At 43.9% G+C, this 20,286-nt stretch overlaps 2 protein-coding genes across 10 annotated transcripts in view; one reads left to right on the forward strand and one right to left on the reverse strand.

The window, feature by feature from the left end:
* RB1 (RB transcriptional corepressor 1) overlaps window positions 1-12,733 on the forward strand; it is a 77,806-nt gene extending 65,073 nt beyond the window's left edge. Inside the window, exons 18-27 of the mRNA XM_042838732.1 lie at window positions 4,178-4,296; window positions 4,883-5,028; window positions 6,013-6,158; window positions 6,839-6,943; window positions 7,868-7,981; window positions 8,072-8,238; window positions 9,050-9,080; window positions 9,574-9,716; window positions 10,319-10,368; window positions 10,969-12,733. Coding sequence (XP_042694666.1) covers window positions 4,178-4,296; window positions 4,883-5,028; window positions 6,013-6,158; window positions 6,839-6,943; window positions 7,868-7,981; window positions 8,072-8,238; window positions 9,050-9,080; window positions 9,574-9,716; window positions 10,319-10,368; window positions 10,969-11,042 — 1,095 coding nt within the window. The 3' untranslated portion in view covers window positions 11,043-12,733. The remainder of the gene's footprint in view (window positions 1-4,177; window positions 4,297-4,882; window positions 5,029-6,012; window positions 6,159-6,838; window positions 6,944-7,867; window positions 7,982-8,071; window positions 8,239-9,049; window positions 9,081-9,573; window positions 9,717-10,318; window positions 10,369-10,968) is intronic.
* Window positions 12,734-16,996: 4,263 nt separating this feature from the next.
* Window positions 16,997-20,286, reverse strand: part of LOC122171316 (RCC1 and BTB domain-containing protein 2) — a 28,901-nt gene continuing 25,611 nt past the window's right edge. For all 9 annotated transcript variants that reach the window (XM_042838803.1, XM_042838796.1, XM_042838802.1 and 6 more), the window contains one exon: window positions 16,997-17,716. In XM_042838803.1, the coding sequence (XP_042694737.1) occupies window positions 17,576-17,716 (141 nt within the window). In that variant the 3' untranslated portion in view covers window positions 16,997-17,575. The remainder of the gene's footprint in view (window positions 17,717-20,286) is intronic.

Raw genomic sequence — 20,286 nt, forward strand, 5'->3', positions numbered from 1 at the left:
GTTTCATCATAGCCAAATAAAGATTAGCCAACAAGAAATTCAACCTGTTTTGTCCATAAAAGGAGTTTGCAGGCTGGAGCAAAATGACTGCAGGTGTTTGCAGTGCAGGTATCATCACTCCCTAATCTGCCCCCCATGGCACCACAGAATCACCAAGGTTCGAAAAGACCCACAGGATCACCCACTCCAAGCATCCGCCCATCACCAAAGCTCTCACTAAGCCATGTCCCTCAACACAACATCCAAGCATTCCTTGAACACCTCCAGGGCCGGTGACTCAGTAATGCCCAGTTTGGTTTTGCAGAGTTATGGTTAGAGGGGAACATTTCTGTCTTGTTACTGATTCTACTGCCAATGCCTGTTTGACTGTGAGAAATTTTAGCTCTCACGTCCTTCCTCCCTTTTTGCATCTCTTGAAGTGGACCTTGGCTAGCTGTTGCATGGCAGATTCAAATTAAAAGCAGCATTTCATTTTATCAGTAAAATTTATTCTGTGAGTGCATCTAGTATTATGAATCACTTGCTTGGCATTGAAGTAAAAACTGTGCAAAACCCCTTTCATGTGAAAAGAATACATTGGAGGTGACCTGTTGACCTGATGTGTTGCTTAAAAGCTTTAGAAAGCAATATAAAATTTGTACTAGATAGTGTGAATAATGTCACTTTAAAAAGAAGTTACTGATAAACATTCCAGCAAGATAAAGCTGGACCTGGGGTTAAAGTTCTTTGGTGACTTACTCAGAGGACTGGTAAATTGTCTGCTTGTTGACATTCCACTTCATTGGTTCAAGCAAGATGTAGAATCTTGAATACCAAATTGTGTAACCAAAGCCAACCAGAATTTGCACCAATAAACTCTGGTTAATACATTTCCTTGAAAAATCACTGCAAGTTGCAGAACACACTTCACTAAATAGAAGAACTTTCATGTTTAAATGTAAGGGAAGAAGTCAAGGTTACAATTAAACCCATCAGCAGCTGATGAATGTTGCGTGGCGGAGGGTAGATGCATTTGCAGAAACTCACCTCTGTGTGTTTCAACATCTTTCAACAGTATCTGCTTTTCATTTGATCTTTGTGGCTCTGCATTTGGAAAGCTGCAAATAAGAGTGGATTTTCTCTCTGGGAGAAGAGCACGTATGGTTTTACCATGGAAGTTGTGATTATCACAATGTCCACCTTCCTTTTCACCAAGTGAAAAAAATAGATGTGCAAACCCCATCACTGACACAGTTTTTTGCAGGCTTTTCAAGAAACCAAGTTTTGCCATAGGTCTCCCACTGAGTCATTGTTTTAAGATGTCCAGCCATTGCTGGGAACCAACTGGGATGTGACAGCCACTTATTTATGATCATACACTGTTAACCACTGGCTTAATGAGAATTCTGGGGAGACAGAAAAGGCATATTGGACTTGCTGTGTCTTGCTGCTCTAAGTAGATTTTGCAATGCAGTGTATATTTTCTTGCTTATTGTACTTCATCTAACTGATGGAAAGTAGGACATCTCATAAATTCCTGTAGAGTAAAATCCAAGGTGAAAAATCAGCTAATCTAATGGGTTGTTGTGAGTAAATGCAGAAGTTCCATACTTGCTGTTTTGTTCTCTTTCTTACTTTCTCCCAACCTTTGTGTGGTTGCTGCCCTGACCTTAATGCTTCTTCAGGCTCTCTTGGCTCAATTCTCTGCAGAGCTGATTTAAGCCAAAATGATGTTTTGTGTTTTCCGTTGACTTTCTGCCATTTTGGTGCATTGTGTTGCCCTGTGCAGAGGCTGAATTAATGTCAGTGCTAGCAAATAGGGGGAAAGGAGCAGGGAAAATGATGTGAAAGTAGGCAGATCCCTTTCATAGGTAGCAAGCTGCTGTGTCCTTTCTCACTATCTTGTTATCAGAGAGTTTAATGCTGGAGTTCAAGGAGTGTTTGGACAACGCTCTCTGACACAGTTTTTTGGATGTTGGGTGGTGCTGCATGGAGCCCAGAGTTGGACTTGATGATCCTTACGAGTCCCTTCCAATTTGGGGTATCCTGTGATTATCTGCAATGAAATCTCACTCCGTGTGGTGACAGTTGGAGCAGGAGGGCCTGGAACTGGAAGTGTCAGCTTCAAAAGCTGCAACTTCTGCTTCCATTTCTTCACCTGTCCTTCCCTCGCCCTCCATCAATTCCATTTCCTTTTACTGATACTTTATAGAAAACAATTCTTTTCCAGTTATTAATAATTAAAATGTGGATCAAATGAGGTGAGATTTAGTTGAGGAATAGATATTTTCACCGTGAATTAGTGACAGCTCTTGGAAAGAAAACTCGGGTCCCATAGTGACGTGCTGGTGGGAATAATAAAAAGGAAGAAACACCAGAAGAATGAGAAGTGGAGAAGGTTATGTCTGTGCATTTCCAGCAAGAGCAGCACTGAAAGAAACAAGTGAGAAGCACGTGCACTCCTAAATACAAGGAAAGATGATGCAAACCAGTCCAAGGTCGGGTTGAGAAATGATGGAGAAATAACTCTGTGGTTATGAGTCAGTAACTTCTGTTTTGTTCTGTTATGAATGGAACAGCTTCAGTATTGCCCAAAAGCATAACTTATAAATTACACAGTAGGAAAAGTTGTGAATCTCAAGTCACTCTCATCTTATTGATCTGACTTGGTAGTTGATACATTTCAGAAGCAAAAGGCTCTTTTCTTTTTCTACAGTGAAGGCTTCATTAAGAGGGTCTTAATGCTGGTTTTAATCCTAATAAAACTGGCCTGATTTTGCTAGATGTTTTCTTATGACCTTCAGCCAAGTGACTGCATGCTGCATACCTGGCTGTCATTGTACGTAAAGATTTGTCATTTGTGCTGTCATATTTTAGTATTAGTAACACGTGAATCTGTAGAACCAAACAGAGCTTGGACAGCAAAATGATGCTTTATGCAGGCAGTGTTGAGCTGATCGACTTTGTGGCTTTTAGGGGACTGTTAGGAGGTAAATGCTGCATTTCTGGTTGTGCCCCTGTTTGTCCCCTGTCTGTAGGAATACTGCTTTCCACTCTGAGAAGGCAGCTGCTTTTTATAAGCTGTTCTTCCGCTGCTTCTGGATTTCTCATGCTGCTTTCTTGCAAAGGAACATTATCCACAAGGATGAGAGTCATGTTTCAAGAAGATGCAACAAACAGGAGGCAGCAACCTGGTGTTTTCAGAATTAATAAGTGTGGTGCCAAAGTATTTTCCCTTGCAATCTTGATGTCTCAGCAGAATTCTACTGCATACGTGACACACAAACAACAAAAGCCTGAGACACTGTTTCTGCAGGGCTACTATTTATTACAGCAGTAGTACTAATGTGACATCAGCCAGATCCATCCTCATTCCACTTAAATCCTCTCTTCGTTGCTTCCTACCTTGAGCTCTTAGTAGGTTCAGGCTTATTCCAGCTGCCTTGCCTAATGTCCAAATAACTGACTTTAAAGTTAAAAAGTGTGGACTCTTGGAGGGGGGGCAAAAGAAAATAAGAATATTGAACATATCTTATAATATCAGTCTGCTGTTTCCGTGTCTCTCCATCAGCATCCATTGAATGCAGGGACAGTAACCTACCCAAGTAGGATCAGGTCACTGTACTTTTAAGATCTCAGTCGGGTATAAGGGCAGAGACTGAATGCATGTGGAGTTAGCACAGCAATTGCCAGAGGAAGCTCTGGGACGATCACATCCAGAAATGATATTGCAGAAGTTTGAATGACTCCCACTGCAGGCAGATGAGTTATGAATGTGCTTATATGTTATCTATTGCATGTGAAATGTTGGGGAGGTACTGCAGCAGAAATGGTGCCTTTCTTTCACTACAGCCTTTCAGGCACCCACGTGTTTTTAGGGATCATGACCTTTTGTAATCATACTTGATGTACCGTGTGCTTTTCTCTTTAGGAGTGGCTATGTAATAGGAAATAGTAAGAGACTCTATAATGCCTCAGACTGTACCTAATAGGCTGCTATAGAAGAAGTTTGGTGTGTTTTAATAGTTTCAATTGATTGATACTCTGACGAGTTGCGTATTCTGAAGTATTTCAAAGCATTAAGCTCCTGCTTAAGCAGCATATTTTGGATGTTATTTTTTAGAGAAGGAACAACGTCTGTCTCGTGTGGCTGGCTTTTCTCAGTGTAATGTACTCTTACTGGGATCTTTTTTTCTAGGATTCACCTCTGTTTGATCTTATCAAGCAGTCAAAAGAACGAGAAGGTCAGACCGATCAGCCTGAGCCCACTTCCACCCTAAATCTGCCTCTCCAACATAACCACACTGCAGCAGATCTGTAAGTGATGTACATGCTTGATGTCTAGTGAAATGTATAGAATCATAGAATCATAGAATCACCAAGGTTGGAAAAGACCTAAAAGATCATCCAGTCCAACCGTTCACCTATTACCAATAGCTCTCACTAAACCATGTCCCTCATAGTGGATATCTCCCTCAATATTTAAATCCAAGCCCCATCAAACTTGTATTTGCAAACTGTTTTCTTCCTTGCCTAGGAATAAATAAATCCTCTTAACAGAAAAATGTTCTTGGCTGGGTGTTAGTTGAAGTTGAAGCGAGTGGAAGGGTGTGAGTTTTGAGAAGAGAAGGGAAGGAGGAGAGAAAGGAGCAACTCTATTGTGTGCTGTCACTAACACATTTCTCTTGCTGTTTTGAGCTGTAGAAGGAAAGAATACAGATGAGTATTTAATCAGTTCATTCAATAATTTGAATTGTTAATTTATAATATGTGAATAACGGGTTACAGTACCAATTTGTTTCCCCTACTGGCGGAGAGGGGAGAGTTTGTTCCAATATTATTCATGTAAAATTGTTCCTTTATTCTGTGATGATGAAGTGCTTAACAGAAGTTAAATCCCCAGGTATCTTTCTCCTGTGAGATCTCCTAAGAAGAAAGCATCTGGACACCCTCAAAGCGGTACTTCTAATCCAGATGCTCAGCCATCTGCGACCTCACAAACACAGAAGCCACAGAAATCTACCTCCCTCTCTCTGTTCTACAAAAAAGGTTTGTTGCTGCTGCACATACTGGAGTTGCAAAATTTCTTCTGGTTATTTGTCCTGTTCAGGTCTCAGCATTACTGAATAGGTTATAGCAGATATGTAGCAAACACGGAACAAACTCTTAACTGCCACTGAAAGAAAGAATAAGAAGTTACCAGAAGGTTAATACATGCACTCTACGTGGAATCATAGACAGATTAAGGTTGGAAATGACCTCTAAGGTCATCTAGTCCAACCATCAGCCCATCCCCACCATGCCCACTGACCATGTCCCTCAGTGCCACATCCACACAGGTCTTAACACCTGCAGGGTCAGTGATTCCACCACCTCCCTGGGCAGCACTCTCTGGGCCTGGCCATCCAGCCAGTTTTTTACCATGTAAGAGTTCGTGTGTCCAAGCCATGAGTCACCAGTTTCTGTAGGAGAACAGTGTGGGAGACACAACCAAAGGCTCTACTAAGTCTAGGTAGACTTCATCCATAATCTTTCTCTCATCCACTAGGCATATTAAATTTCAACTAAAAGAATGACCATATTGGCTCTGATGAAGGGTTCTTCTATCATCTTTTTCCAGTGTTGACCACAAATAGGTGTTGTGGGCAGCCTAAGAGCTGGGCAAGCATATCTGGTGATTCCCCTGAATGCTTTCCCAAGCTTTGACTTTTTCCAGCTCCGAGTATTCCCGAGCTTTCTGCAGCATGTCTGTTTAATAACTCTAATAGACTGATTTTCCAAATGTTTGTCAAGACTTTTAATCAACATAGACAATGCATGTTTAGCATGGATGTGTACAGTACATCTGCAGTGTAGATTTCCAGATGCCCACTACCTGTTGTATCAAGTCCTTTCCATTCGTTTTGAACCTGGCTACTTCATTTCATGGGCTTGTAGCCGTTGTGGTAGGACTTGGGAAACACTTGATTGCTGCCCATTCTCCATCACGTTCCTCTTATTTTGTATTCCTCCTGTTTTCTTCTGTTTCTCAAGTGTTTCGACTGGCCTACCTTCGATTGCACACCCTGTTCTTTCGGCTTCTCTCTGAACATCCTGACCTGGAGCCGCTGATCTGGACCCTCTTCCAGCACACACTGCAAAATGAGTATGAGCTGATGAGAGACAGGCACTTGGACCAGGTAACATTTTTAAACAGTAAAATAGAAGGTTGGAAAAGGCTTTCCTGAGCAGGAATGTTCCTTACACATTCTTAAGATGTCAGAAATTATAATCTGAGGTTTTTTTCTCTGTTGATGACTCGAAGCAGAAATTAATTTAGTTAAGTGTCTTTTTGATCAGCTCAGGTTTACTTATTAGATTTTTTTTTTACTAGCAAATGTCCAAAATACCATTTATAGCTATTTTCAAAATAATGAACAGAGACTGCTCATTTGTGTAAGAAAATACTGATTTTCCTTTGGAAGATGTTTGGCTGAATCACCTTTTTTATTGTAGCCTGAAGTTGCAGTAAGCAAAATGAGTTTCAGAAGTTATTATCAGTTCTAGTTAGCTGATCACCTTACAGCAATGAAAAAAGTAGGTGAGATATTATCTGAATGCTTGTGATGTTGAACTGAATGCTGGCTTAGAGAGCACAACCAGTAACAGCTTACAAACTGAGCTTTTGCTTTTGTTTCCTAATGACAGATCACAAAATACGGATTAAAACTCAGTAGCAAAGCTTCACAATGCTGGAGTTTCTTTCTGTTTTAAAAGCATAAAAGCATCAACTAGCAAAGAAAAAAGGATTTCTAAACTTGAGATGAAAAGCCATCTTACTTTGTTCATTTCCTGTTGTCTTTTCCTGTTTTGTTGATAGATCATGATGTGTTCCATGTATGGCATATGCAAAGTAAAGAATGTGGATCTTAGATTTAAAACAATAGTTTCTGCATACAAAGAGCTGCCCAATACAAACCAAGAGGTATGGAAATGTAATATTGTCCCTCCATAAAATTGTTATAAATTACTTGCTTGCTTCTTTGTCTAAAAGAAACCAACCCACAAAACAAGCTACACACTAGGATAGGAATGTTCATTACGAACTGAGCTTCATTATATTCTGGAGAGACCTCATTGTGCCCTTCCAGTACTTGAAGGGAGCACATAAACAGGAGGGGGAACAGCTGTTTATGAGGGTGGATTGTGATAGGACAAGGGGGAATGGTTTTAAACTGAGACAGGGGAGGTTTAGGTTAGATATTAGGAGGAAGTTTTTCACACAGAGGGTGGTGACGCACTGGAACAGGTTGCCCAAGGAGGCTGTGGATGCCCCATCCCTGGAGGCATTCAAGGCCAGGCTGGATGTGGCTCTGGGCAGCCTGGTCTGCTGGTTGGTGATCCTGCACACAGCAGGGGGTTGGAACCAGATGATCACTGTGGTCCTTTTCAACCCAGGCCTTTCTATGATTCTACATATTCGCCCTGCAGAGTAGAAAATCAGCTCTAGTACTGAGTATCTCTGTAAGCATCTTGCAAAATAGTAAATATCTTGCACCAGTAGTTTGTTAGTTTTCAGAAAGCAAATTTCCTTCTGCCCTTTTAATAAAAGATAGCAAGTAACAGTTGATGATTCTATTTGGAGACTAGATGAGAAGTTCAAGTGTAGTACTGATAGGATTTTTCAAAAGCAACTTAAATTCCTTTAAGAACCACTTCACTTTCCTGGAAGATTGAGGGGGAGTAGACAGATGACTTATTTCAGCTGTCTTAAGTAAAAAATACGGTCATATGTCAAACAGACATATATATAGAGGCCTGTTATAGTTGCAGGCTTGATTCTAACATGAAAAAGTTCATTAAGGCGCTTACAAATGAAAGAACTTAATTTTTATTTCTCACTCTGCAGACTTTCAAACGTGTTCTTATCAGGGAAGAGCAGTACGACTCCATTATAGTCTTCTACAACTTAGTGTTCATGCAGAAACTGAAGACAAACATCCTACAGTATGCCTCCAACAGGGTAAGGTGTTAGTTGTATCCAGAACTGTTTATTTAACAGAACAGGAATTTACAGATGATAAAACCTTCTGATGCTGTTATTATTTTATAGCCTCCTACGCTGTCACCTATCCCACACATTCCTCGCAGCCCCTACCAGTTTTCCAATTCTCCTCGGCGTGTCCCTGCAGGCAATAACATCTACATCTCACCCTTGAAGAGCCCTTACAAATTCTCTGATGGGTTTCAGTCTCCCACAAAGATGACTCCGAGGTCCAGGTACGTTGGTTACAAACATCTCACTGTGATGGGGAGATAGGATAGGTACATGGCAGGTAGTGACAGGACAAGGGGGAATGGTTTTAAACTAAAGGGAGATTTAGGTTGGATATCAGGGGAAGTTCTTTGCTATAGAGTGGTGAGGTGCTGGCACAGGCTGCCCAGAGAGGTTGTGGATGCCCCGTCCCTGGGGGTGTTCAAGGCCAGGTTGGATGGGGCCCTGGGCAGCCTGGTCTGATATTAAACGTGGAGGTTGGTGGCCCTGCATGTGGCAGGGGGTTGGAGCTTCATGATCCTTGAAGTCTCTTCCAACCCGCGCCATTCTGTGATTCAAACTGTGGGTCACTGGCTCTTAGCAGAGAATGACAGGAGTCATATTATCTGTAAACAGCATTTCCATCTCAGTATTGAAAAGCCTGTGCAAATCTGTAGTGGGCTTTTCCAACTAGGCTATGCTATCACACGTTTTAGGTTGAGGTCTTGTATGGGTTTGATTAGCAAACATCTAAAAGTAATGATTAAGGGCTGATGATCAGGTACTCAGCATTTCCTTTTGATAAGGGCTGGGTTTTGTGGACCTTTCATTCTTCCAAGCCACAGCTTCTCATTTATCAGTGTAGGATGGTGGATTTGACAATTAGGTTCTCACCGGTCCTAATGGAAATGTGAATAATCTGAATGCAGCAAAGCACAGTTTGAGTTTGCTCTGTTAGAGAGCTTCATTAATGCCTTAAGAAAGTCTGTGCAAATTAATGGGTGCTTCTCTGTGGAGGGCAGCTTCACTGAAATGCTTGTTTTCTTCCTTTGGCAGAATCCTGGTGTCGATTGGTGAAACGTTTGGGGTAAGTTTTACAGTTCTGGTTGTCTGCTCTTGAATGCATGGTGTTAGAGCCAGGGGGTCGCCTGCTGGCAGCCAGAGAGCTGGCTCATGGCTCTCGTTTAATGCAGTCATGTTATGGAATTTGTAAGCACAGAGATTACAGGGCTGTTCCGTTCACTTCTTTCAAACATTCAGACTTAGCTTTTAAAAAGTACAGCATTGTATTTTAGTTGTTGTGGAAGGAGGTTCCTCCCTGGAAGCATTCAAGGCCAGGCTGTATGGAGCTTTGAGCAACCTGGTCTCGAGGGAGGTGTCCCTGCCTACAGCAGGGAGTTGGAACTACATGATCTTAAAGGTCCCTTCCAACCCAAACCATTCTGTGATTCTACGGTTAGAATTCTTAGGCTGCAGACTCACAGAGCTAGTAACATTTTAGTGGATGGCTGGGGAAGTTTGGGGAAGTTTAGTTTCAAGATTTATTGACCAACTTTTTCACTATTTTCTCGTGATTCCAGACTTCTGAAAAGTTTCAAAAAATAAACCAGATGGTGTGCAACAGCGAGAGCCACGTGAAGCGCAGCGCAGAGCCCAGCGATGCCCCTAAGCCACTGAAGAGGCTGCGCTTCGATATAGAAGGGCAAGATGAGGCAGATGGAGGGTAGGAGATGGTGGCTTTCTGCTAAACTGCTTAGGCTTGGTTCATGGGGCCTCCAGAATGCATCCAAACTTCTGCTCGAGGGTGGTGATGCACTGGAACAGGTTGCCCAGGGAGGCTGTGGATCCCCATCCCTGGAGGCATTCAAGGCCAGGCTGGATGTGGCTCTGGGCAGCCTGGTCTGCTGGTTGGTGACCCTGCACATAGCAGGGGGTTGAAACTGGATGATCAGTGTGCTCCTTTTCAACCCAGGCCATTCCGTGATTCTGTTTATTTCTGAACTTCCATAAATACATTAAATGAGGGACGGTAGCAAAATACTTCATTGGACATCGGGTGTTAAAAGCAAGGATGTATTCAGTGCCTCACACACAGGTATTTGTGCTGAGGGTAAATTGTGCTGTTGTCTTTAGACAATCTTTAAAATATTTTTTTAGACGTATGAGAAATAAAACATCTCTTGAGTTTACTGTGGAGGATAATACAGTTTGTATCTTTATAAGATGAGGCAACAGCAATGAAATGAACTGATTTAAACCCTGATTTATGTGGGTGGGGTTTTTTTGTTTCTAACTTCCCTTTAATCAAATGCTTTCTGTCTGCAGCAAACACCTGCCCCAGGAGTCCAAGTTCCAACAAAAGCTTGCAGAAATGAGTGAGTATATTCTTCTGGTAATTCCTCAGCAGCGAGTACCTCGCATAAAACAGTTTGTGTCAATTGAGACAAAAACACTGCTATCGTTTCAGTGCTTAATTTTTGTACTTGCTCCACTGAAACGCAGATGATTAAATGAAAATCCTCCAAAGCCTCTTCGGTGCTGTTAAATGGCACAGTGGCATAGAAGTGCTAGAAAATGAGCACGACGTGTTCATCCTTAATATCAGAATTCTTGAAAGGGAATTAAATGATTTGCTGTGCTCTGGGATGTGGCACTGCTCAGCCCATGGGGACTGGAGCAGCACAGCGCAGCCCTGCGTGAAGCTTCCCATTGCTTGTCTGAAGGCTGAAAGCCAAAAGGGAGGGCACAGTCGCAAGGAGAGCTTCAGTGCGTGGGTGAATTCCTTCAGGTGTGTGAAATTAAGCAAGAATTGCTTGAAATAACAAAATTATGCATTTATTGAAAAGTGCAGGATTTGTTTCATTTGGAAGAGCGCACTTCTGTTATTTCTTGGGTCATGACCAATTTTGCAAGAAATAATCCCGTCCAAAATACTTTTGAAGGAAGCATTTAACTTCATTCATTTTTCTTGCTAGCATCCACTCGAACAAGAATGCAGAAGCAGAAACTGAACGATGGAAACGATACCTCAGCCAATGAAGAAAAGTGAGAATCTCCTCAGGACCAGGGGCTGCTGCAGGCCCTCCCAGCTTTTGCTTTACTGCCTTCATTCACTGAGTTGCTTTTTCAGTCGCTTTTATCTCAAACCGATAGTTGAAAACCTTTGGACTTCTTTATTTCTGTCAAGGTTTTTCATGATTCTTTGCCTTACGATGTAGCACGTATGTGATGTAAGCCACTGAATTTAATTTATATATTTTCGGAGGATTTTAAAAACCAGCTTGGAAAGTGTCTTAGTTTGCTATTGCAGCGTTATGGATTGAAGCCAGTTCAGTCTACCTGGATTTGAATTTTTTCTGTCTCAAGACAAAATGTTAGCTAGGGATCTGAAGTGCACTAATTTTACTTCTTAGATTTCATTTTAATGTCGGATCTCAAAGCGTTATTTGCAAATACTGAAAATTAGGGGTCAGATACCGCAAGGATTTCTGTCTCTGTGTAATGAACACGTCCAATTCCCATTAACTTAAGCTGCACAGCAGCAGTGGAGTGTCAGGGTCTCCCTGCAGAGGCAGGAAGCAGTGAGCACATGGTGTTAGCGCTACTACTGAAAGCAGTGAGCTGTGCTGTACCTCAGGTACGTCCCGTTCTGCACTTCCCCAGCTCTCACCCCACGCAGTTCAGAGGGCCCAGCTTCAATTTCACTGAATCTCACAGAGATTGAATCCCACGAAGCAAAAAGGTGCATTCCCCAACGCAAAGCACCACGTTGTGCACTTTCACATCTTGAAAACCTTCATTTAAAAAAACCAAAAAGTAGAACACCCCCAACCTATGTCACACCTCACACACGATGGCAAAGATCTCACGCTGTAGGACTCCCTTGCACCTCACAGCACACAGCTGTGTGCCTGAGGCGGCGCCTTACCCAGAAGGCAGAGCTCCACAGGCAACTTGGGAACAAATGTTTTTAAGTGTATTTATAAGTTATGGATTCAGATAGTGGATTTTTGTTGTTTTTTCTTGCAGTGATAACAGGTCTGCAGAATAGCCAGCTAAGAGAAAAGGATGTTTTATTTCTAGAGAACTAAATACAGTAAATGAGGTGCCACTTTTTTAATGACCCATTTGAATGAAATCTAGCTCACGCAGCTGCTTAAATTGGAAGTTAGGGTAGCAAAGCGTGCTGCTCATCACACAGTAACACTTCTCTGCATAGAAGGTATTTAGAAATGGTGCAGTGAACCTAAAATGCCTACAGTAGTGCCTGCTAAAGACCAGTTGTGGTGTTGACCAAAAGCTGAACCTGGAGCCACAAAAAACCTCCACTAATGGCACACTGATGATTGGTCACCGAATTGTAAAATGAAACTGAGTTATTTTTTTATTCTCAGCACAGCTTCAACTGTCGTCCTGAAGAATGTACAGAACTGTTAAGAGTACATTACGTTTATTTTTTCACTTAACAGAGTTTTACAGACAGGATGTGTGTTACACTGGGGCTCGCTGGTCCCAAGCTCTCTTACAGCAGCTGAAGTTCTTCAGTGATCCTCGGGTGAGAGCGCTGCAGGCGCCACATGACGGAGCCCCACACCTAACAGATCTCCTAGTGCTTGACTGTGGCACTGTGTGTGTTTGTTCCAACAGACTGAAGGCTTTACATCAAATGTATGACAATATTTTATACAACTCATCCGTTTATCTTCTTTCAAGATGAAATAAAATAGCTTTTAAAAGATCTTTAGTTGGTAGCTTTATTGGATGAGAAGGCAGCTTTTTATGGTGACTCTGCCCATCTGTGTCACACTGCCTCCGTGATTCTGCAGCTGATACAAGCAGAAGCTCCATCAGGAGAAGGAATGGCCTCAAGTTGTGACAGGAGAGGTGCAGGTTGGTTACTGGGAAACATTTCTTCTCAGAAAGAGTGGTGAGGCAGTGGCTGCCCAGGGAGGTGGTGGAGTCACCGTCCCTGCAGGTGTTCAAGAATGTGGATGTGGCACTGAGGGCCGTGGTGAGTGGGCGGGATGGGCTGATGGTTGGAGTGGGTGATCTTGGTGGTCTTTTCCAACCTGAATGATTCGGTGTCTGAGTTAATCTGGAACCGTTCCTGATGGGTCTTTTGCTCCAGGGTTATCGCTGGTAACACCTCTGCCCACCTGCATTGCCGCCACAGCCCTCGCAGCGCTGCCTGAGCCCTTCGGAGACATCAGCGTTCACATCACCACCGCTTTTCAAGATGGATTCTTTTGTTCTGAGAACTGCTCGAAATAGCCCCGGGTGTCAGAGAGCAGCATGAGCTGCCACGGCCTTCTGGCCAGGTGTCCGGCTGCAGGCAGGCAGCCCCACACACTTCCTGTGCTTTATGAGCCCGTGGCTGCCTGACGGCCCTGCTGAGCTTGCAGTGCTGTTTGCGGAAGGACAGGCATGACGTAACGCCCAGAGCACAAAGAGCACTCAGAGCACTCGCTAACTCACCAGCCCCCGCCCCTCCACAAACATTTCATCAGCTGTACGTAGAGACAGGCATCCTGCAATTAACAGCCTTCTAATCAGGGTTTGCAATCTTACCGTTCTTAAGTAGCCACCTCACCGTAAGACCTGACTTCGGAATGGCACAGGCTATTGAACCCTGTTCAAGGATAAAAGAAGAGTTCGGAGCAGAAGAGACAGGATGGAAAACGTGACAGCATTTTGTGTGCTTTCATGGAAAGGCTCAAAGTCCACCTGTGAGCACTGTGGAGGAACAGACAGCCCTGGGAAGGGCTTGCGGGCTCTGCTCCCCTCCATTGGAGCCAAGGAGAGCTCAGTGCTCGGCCATGCGGGCGGCTCAAGATGGCGGTGCCGCTCCTGGAATAAGCTGACTGTCCTGTGCGTTTGCTTCAGAGGCTATTATGGGTTTGGGGTAATTTTATTGATTATTAAATCATTTTTAGGGCATTTATTTAAAAGGGGGAAATGCACTTCAGGACATTCTGCAGCCCTTCTGCTTTGCGCGCTCCTCGTTTTGCTTCCATCACCTTTATCTGGGGACAGCTATTTTCTTTGAAACACAAACACCTCTCCCAGATACAGAATCTATTTCTTTTTTCCCCTCACGACTGACCACAGTCAACTCAGTTCACAAATCCAAGCAAAAATTATGTCAGACTTTCTTCCCTTCTTCTGACAGAAAAAAAGACACAAAGAAGTGCCAACCAAATGCGATGCTGTTTTTATTAATGGTTTGTTAAACCCAGGCAAGTTTATAAAGAAACAAGAAATCAGAACCTATTTGTATGTTCAGGCTGTAGCCCTGCTGCATCATTAGGTGGTACCCAGCGAGCCCTGGCTCTGCGGGGCAGCTGAGCACTTTGTTGTACAAGGAAAACCTATGGAAGTGACTCAGCAGCTCCCTGGTACCAGGACTGCCCACAGCCCTGCAGTGCTGACTCTTCAGCAACTTCACCTTGAGGTGATCAGCTTCTTGTCGTGTCTTCTCCTTGCAAATTCCACACTCTGTTTCCCTTTCTTAAGCAGAGATCCCTCTCTGAGCCCCAGACACATATTGTGCTTGACCATATCTCACATAACAATACCCCTTTTTTGTCTGAGGTGTCCTAAAAAACAAGAACCAACTCTTTAAGTATTTAACCTGCAGGATCCACAGTTTAACTTCATTGCAGACTGCTGTACAATGGCAAAATCCACCCTGAATTTCTTCCAAAAATGCCCCCACCAGAGGGTTTCAATCACATCTATGCACACTCATCCACGTTTAACCACTTACACCAGTATGTTTCTTAAACACTGACCATTAAGTGCCAAGGAAAGTGCATGCAAACAAAAGTTAGCAAATAAATAAATAGAAGTCTCCATGAATACAATGCCATCCCGAACCAAAGCTATGGATGATGTGAGGGACAGCCAACACTGCCATACTACACCCATAGCTGCCTTCACTCAGTGCAGAGATGCTTTCTCTCAAGATGACAGTCTTTGTCAGCCACAGTGAAACTGCAGCCAAGCTTTGCTGTGCACAGTAGGTGGGAAATCATACACAGGAAGGAAATAATTTTTTTAGAAAGGCACCGTTGGTTACGTTAAGCCAAAAAATGCCTCACTAAGAAAGCGCGCTGTATTGACTGCAGTAGTTTCTATCTGGGGGTTTCAGGTTGTTGAGCTGCCCTATGGATGTGAGCCAGAGTAGGAACGTGGCTGCACTGCCCAGGGATTTCTCTCCAGAGAGCCAGGCTCTGCCCTGAGCAGTGGACAGGTTTGATCAGATGTTGAGCAAAATAAGAAGTTTTTTTAAACGTTAGAATCTTCACACTTTGACGGTGGGAATATTTGGAGAACATTTTTTGAACTTAATTCCAGCTCCATAAATACCATGACTGGGTGGAGGAGCTTTTGCCCTTCCTACACAAAGCAGTGCTGCCCAGCTGCCTCCGGCTCTCCTTGGCATCCAGCGGCCCTTTCGCCCCGATCTCCCCAGCTGCTACAGATGTGAGCTCTGTTGTTTGTCCAGGCTTGTGGCAGGCAGCCACGCTTCCCACCCACAGCTGCAGCCTTGCCTACAGCCAGTAGTGTCACAGAACCACACAACAGCCTGGGTTGGAAGGGATCTTAAAGCCCCAACCCCCTGCCATGGGCAGTGCCACCCGGCAGCTCAGGCTGCCCAGGGCCCCATTCTACACAGCCTTGAGTGCCTCAGGAATGGGGGCATCCACAGCTTCTCTGGGCAGCTGTGCCAGGGCCTCACTGCCCTGTGAGTAAAGAATTACTTCCTAACATCTAACGTCTTTTAGTTTTCCCCTTGTCCTATCACTATCTGCCCATGCAAGCTGCTCCCCAAGTGCAGGGCTGCAGCACAGTCACTTGGTTCTCTGTGCTGCCAAGGCCACGCTGGCAGGTGACACTGGCAGTTCTCAGGCCCTGGGGTGCACAGGACTGAGACTTCACCATGGCTCAACCAAATGGGTAGGAATTCCCCAGCCTTGGCTCACACAGTGTTGCCTTTTATCTGCTCTCTCCATATGATTAGTGTTGGGCTACAGCATGGTGAACTTGTGCCCCACCTGAGGACAGCCTGATCTGTGTGCCTGCAGCAAGGCCTTTTCAACACAGAATTACCACAACACACCATTTTCCCGTCGGGGAAGTTGTGGTTTCGATGAGATGGCAATATGTACTGGAAAGTTCTGACCAGTTCTATTTGAACATAAAACACTGACACAGCAGCTGAAGTATGGGTCTGTGCTGCTGGAGGAAGCTGTATGACTACAGGATGGCAAAATAAGCTCGTTAGCAGTAGACGATACAATATACTCCTAGTGACAGTTTGAGGGAGAAGCCCAAACTGCAAGCCACTATTTAGCACAGCCTTTCCCCAAAATGATCTGCTTCCAGCTTTCCGCCTAAGTCAGTTCTGCCATCCGCACACCTTACCCATCCAATCACAACTGCAGAGACCAATGTGACGAGAGCATCTCCTCACTCCTCTTCTCTGAGAACTTATTTCTCCTCTTCCTTCTCTTCAAGGAATACGACCGCTTAAGGAATAATTCTGATATGACAAAGGACAGTAATTCCCACTTCAGAAATGAGGAAACGAGGCTGAGCTCGTTTAAAGGAATCCGGTTCTTAGAAACCGCCTTTGAGGATTGGGGTAAGTCATCAGAGGACTGTGGCAGGGCACGAGTCTGAGTGAAGGTGGCGTGACACAGACCAGCACACTGAACCTGGCCATCCAGTTCTGTGAGATACTGCAGCTGTAAAACACTGCAGCTGCCCCTGCTGCTCTGTGAGATCATTTCTCAGAGTTAATTCTCAATTGCCTGTTACAAAAAATTCCAAGGAACTGCTCCATAAGCTCAGCATCTTCTGTAAGAGGGCAACCCTTCCTATGCGTAACGCAAGGTGGGATTTCATCTCAGCTCATGTTAGTCAGTTAGAAATTAAGCACCCACTCTGCCTCACCCATCCCACTCGCCTCCGTGGCCAGTGCACAACTCCTCTCATTTGACACAGGTGTAACAGAGGTTTCTTAATTGTCCAGAACAATGGGAACTTCAAATTCTAATATCCAGCTGAAGCCCTTCACAGTTTTAGTATTTACACTCCAAATAAGCGTACAGTGAGACAAAACCTCCCACCGCTCAGAAAGCCTCTCACCCTAAAGAATTTATAGTACTTTATCAAGTACTCAGAAACCAAGTTTGTCTCTAATCTGGATGATGTGGCACAAAGCTGCCAACCATGGCATATTAGCTTAGTTTGGTGACAGAAGTGTACTGTGAAGGTTTTAGCAGCAAGGATGTCACTGCTCCATAAAATCCAGTTGCAGGTTGTTTACATAAAAATAATACACTCAAAATAGCCATGATAATGGCAGCTTAGTTTGCTTGACTTTAAGTGGGGAAGAGTAGTTACTGAAATTCTGAATGCTGGCTCTCCCTACACACCTATGCTGTAGTCATCTTTTCAGACCAGTATGTTAGCAGACTTCAAGGCATTTCCCAAGCTGACGAACGCTGAGTCTCTCTTCAAAGCTCTCCAAAGGAGAAGTATTCCCAGGAGGAACGAGGCTGTGCTCTTCAGCTCTCAATTTCGGAATGCTCCCACTCTGCTTGCTTTGCTAATGAAGTTTTTCAGGAGATCGTGGTCCATTTCCGCAAAGCCTTGTGTTTGTGTTACAACAGTTAAGTGGTTTATGCAAAATCTGAAGCAAAACTCTTCCAAGTCCTAAAAAGAAAGAGAATTAATTTATAATATGAATGACTGACAGCAAAATTATCATCATTCTCCCCTTCCAAATCTATCAGTTAATAAGCAGACACCATATCAATGACCAACTCTTTTTCCATCAGTTTCATCAGATCACGAATGCTAGGATGAAAACTGTAAACACAAAGTTTCCACAGCATACATTAGAAACACACCTAAAAATAATCTGTAGCAGCAGATCTTCGTATTTCCCGAGGACAGGACAAACCATTCTGATCCTAACAGATGAAAAGTCAGCCTTCCGTTGATTTTCTATGCTAATGGTAGATAAACACAGCGCTACTATCTTTCACCTGCACAGTTCACACACAGTAACAAAAAAATCAACCAAACAAAACTAATTGCTCTTTCTGAACTATCAGGGCTCTTTCACAGTCCTCACGACAGCCTTTCACTGAAGCACTGATGTGCTACAGATGGCTCTCAAATCAGTTTTTACTATATTAATGTAGTGCAGCCCTGTCTTACTTCACAGTTCCTTAGACAAAGGTTATCCCATTACTGAAGAAGTCTTTGCTGCACTCCTCAGAAGCAGTTCAATCCCTTTCTGAGCTGCAGACGAAGGGAGGAGAGCAGTGATGTACTCCTGAGGTTGGCACGTGCTGCTCTAGAGGCAGGTGAACCAATTCATGGCATGATGACTGTGTTCAAGTGTTGCCTGTATTTAAAAATTACACTATTTGTGCAGAATGTATTACAGAAGGAAGAGGGGAATAGCATACATACAGACATTTAGCCAATCCCTTTTACTGTGCTTCTGCCATTGCAATTCTCTGGTACTTTGGGCTATTTTCCCTACTTCAGGATACACTTCCACGGATCTTTAACTACTCCACCTGACACAGCTCAGTGAAAGCCACCTCTGCTTTTGAGATGGTCAAAAGTGGTGAAAAGCTTCTAAGAGGAAAATCTCCAGAGTAAACGTAATGAAAACTTCCACACTTCAGAGAACCAAACTGTTTGGTCCCTCTTCTCCTGCCCAATTTTCCCTGTTACATCAGGCTTCCACCATCGCAGCACACTGAAATCACAATTCCTCTTCTTTGGTCTCAGTTGTTCACTGATTATTAGCATAGATACCTTGGTTAAGACTGATCTCATTACTCTACCAGCAGCTGGTATCCTTATCATCTACTAATCAGATGTTATTCCTGCTTGCTTTCTGAAACTCACTGTAAACTTCCAGCCTCCTCTTTGCAACTCTTATACATTATTACATTGCTGTCATACAGCAATATTTCATCCCAGTTTCAGTTCCTTTTTTGCACTTGCTTCCTGTGCCTGGAACTGTCTACCAAATGCATCTTATGTAAGCATCTGCTTTAAACCCCATCCTGCATCTTACAATGGAGCAAAAGCAAAAGGAAAATGAATATAATGAAAAAAAAACCAAACCAAAAACATGTATCAGCTCCATAGAATCATAGAATCAAAGAATCATAGAATCGCTCAGGTTGAAAAAGACCTTAAAGATCATCAAGTCCAACCACAACCTGACCATACTACCCTAACTCTAACAACCCTCTACTAAATCATGTCCCTGAGCACCACATCCAAACGGTTTTTAAACACACCCAGGGATGGAGACACAACCACCTCCCTGGGCAGCCTGTTCCAGTGCTTAATAATCCTTTTTTCCTGATATCCAACCTAAACTTACCCTGGTGCAACTTGAGGCCACTTCCCCTCGTCCTGTTACCTGTCACCAGTGAGAGGAGACCAGCCCCGCTCTCGCTGGGAGCACCTTTCAGGTATTGGAAGAGAGCAAGAAGGTTTTCGCCTCAGCTTCCTCTCCCCCAGACTAAAGAGCCCCAGTTCCTTCAGTCTCTCCTCATAGGCCATATTCTCCAAGTCCTTCACAAGCCTTGTTGCCCTTCTTTGGACCTGCTCCAGCACCTCAGTGTCCTTTCTGTATTGCCCAAAACTGACACAGTACTTGAGGTGAGGCCTCACCAGTGCTGAGTACAAGGGCAGGATTACTTCAGTCCTGCTCACCACACCATTCCTGATACAAGCCAGGATACCATTGGCCTTCTTGGCCACCTGGGCACACAGCTGGCTCGTATTCAGCCAAGGTCTTGGTGTCATCTGCAGTGGAGACACCACTCGAGATTGGCTGCCCACTGGATTTAACTCCACTGACCACAACTCTTTGGGCCCGGCCTTCCAGTCAGTTTTTCACCCAGCAGAGCGTACACCCATCCAAACTGTGGGCAGCCAGCTTCTCTGTGAGGATGCTGTGGAGGACAGTGTCAAAGGCTTTACAAATGTCCAGCTAGGCCACACCTAGCCTTCATCCACTAAGCGGGTCACCTTGTCACACAATGAAATCAGGTTTATCAAACAGGATCCACCATTCGTAAACCCATGCTGACCTGGTTGACCTTCAATTGATCTATGATGGCTCCTCTTTATCCATTCCATAACCTTCCTGGCACCAAGGTGAGACTGATAGCTCTGCAGCTACCAGGATCATCTGAAGATGGGCATCACGTTTGATGGGCATCACGTTTGATGGGCATCACGTT

This window comes from Centrocercus urophasianus, unplaced genomic scaffold, assembly GCF_019232065.1.
Source record: "Centrocercus urophasianus isolate 14NV4802_14NV808 unplaced genomic scaffold, USGS_Curo_1.0 seq_9, whole genome shotgun sequence".
Lineage (NCBI taxonomy): Eukaryota > Metazoa > Chordata > Aves > Galliformes > Phasianidae > Centrocercus > Centrocercus urophasianus.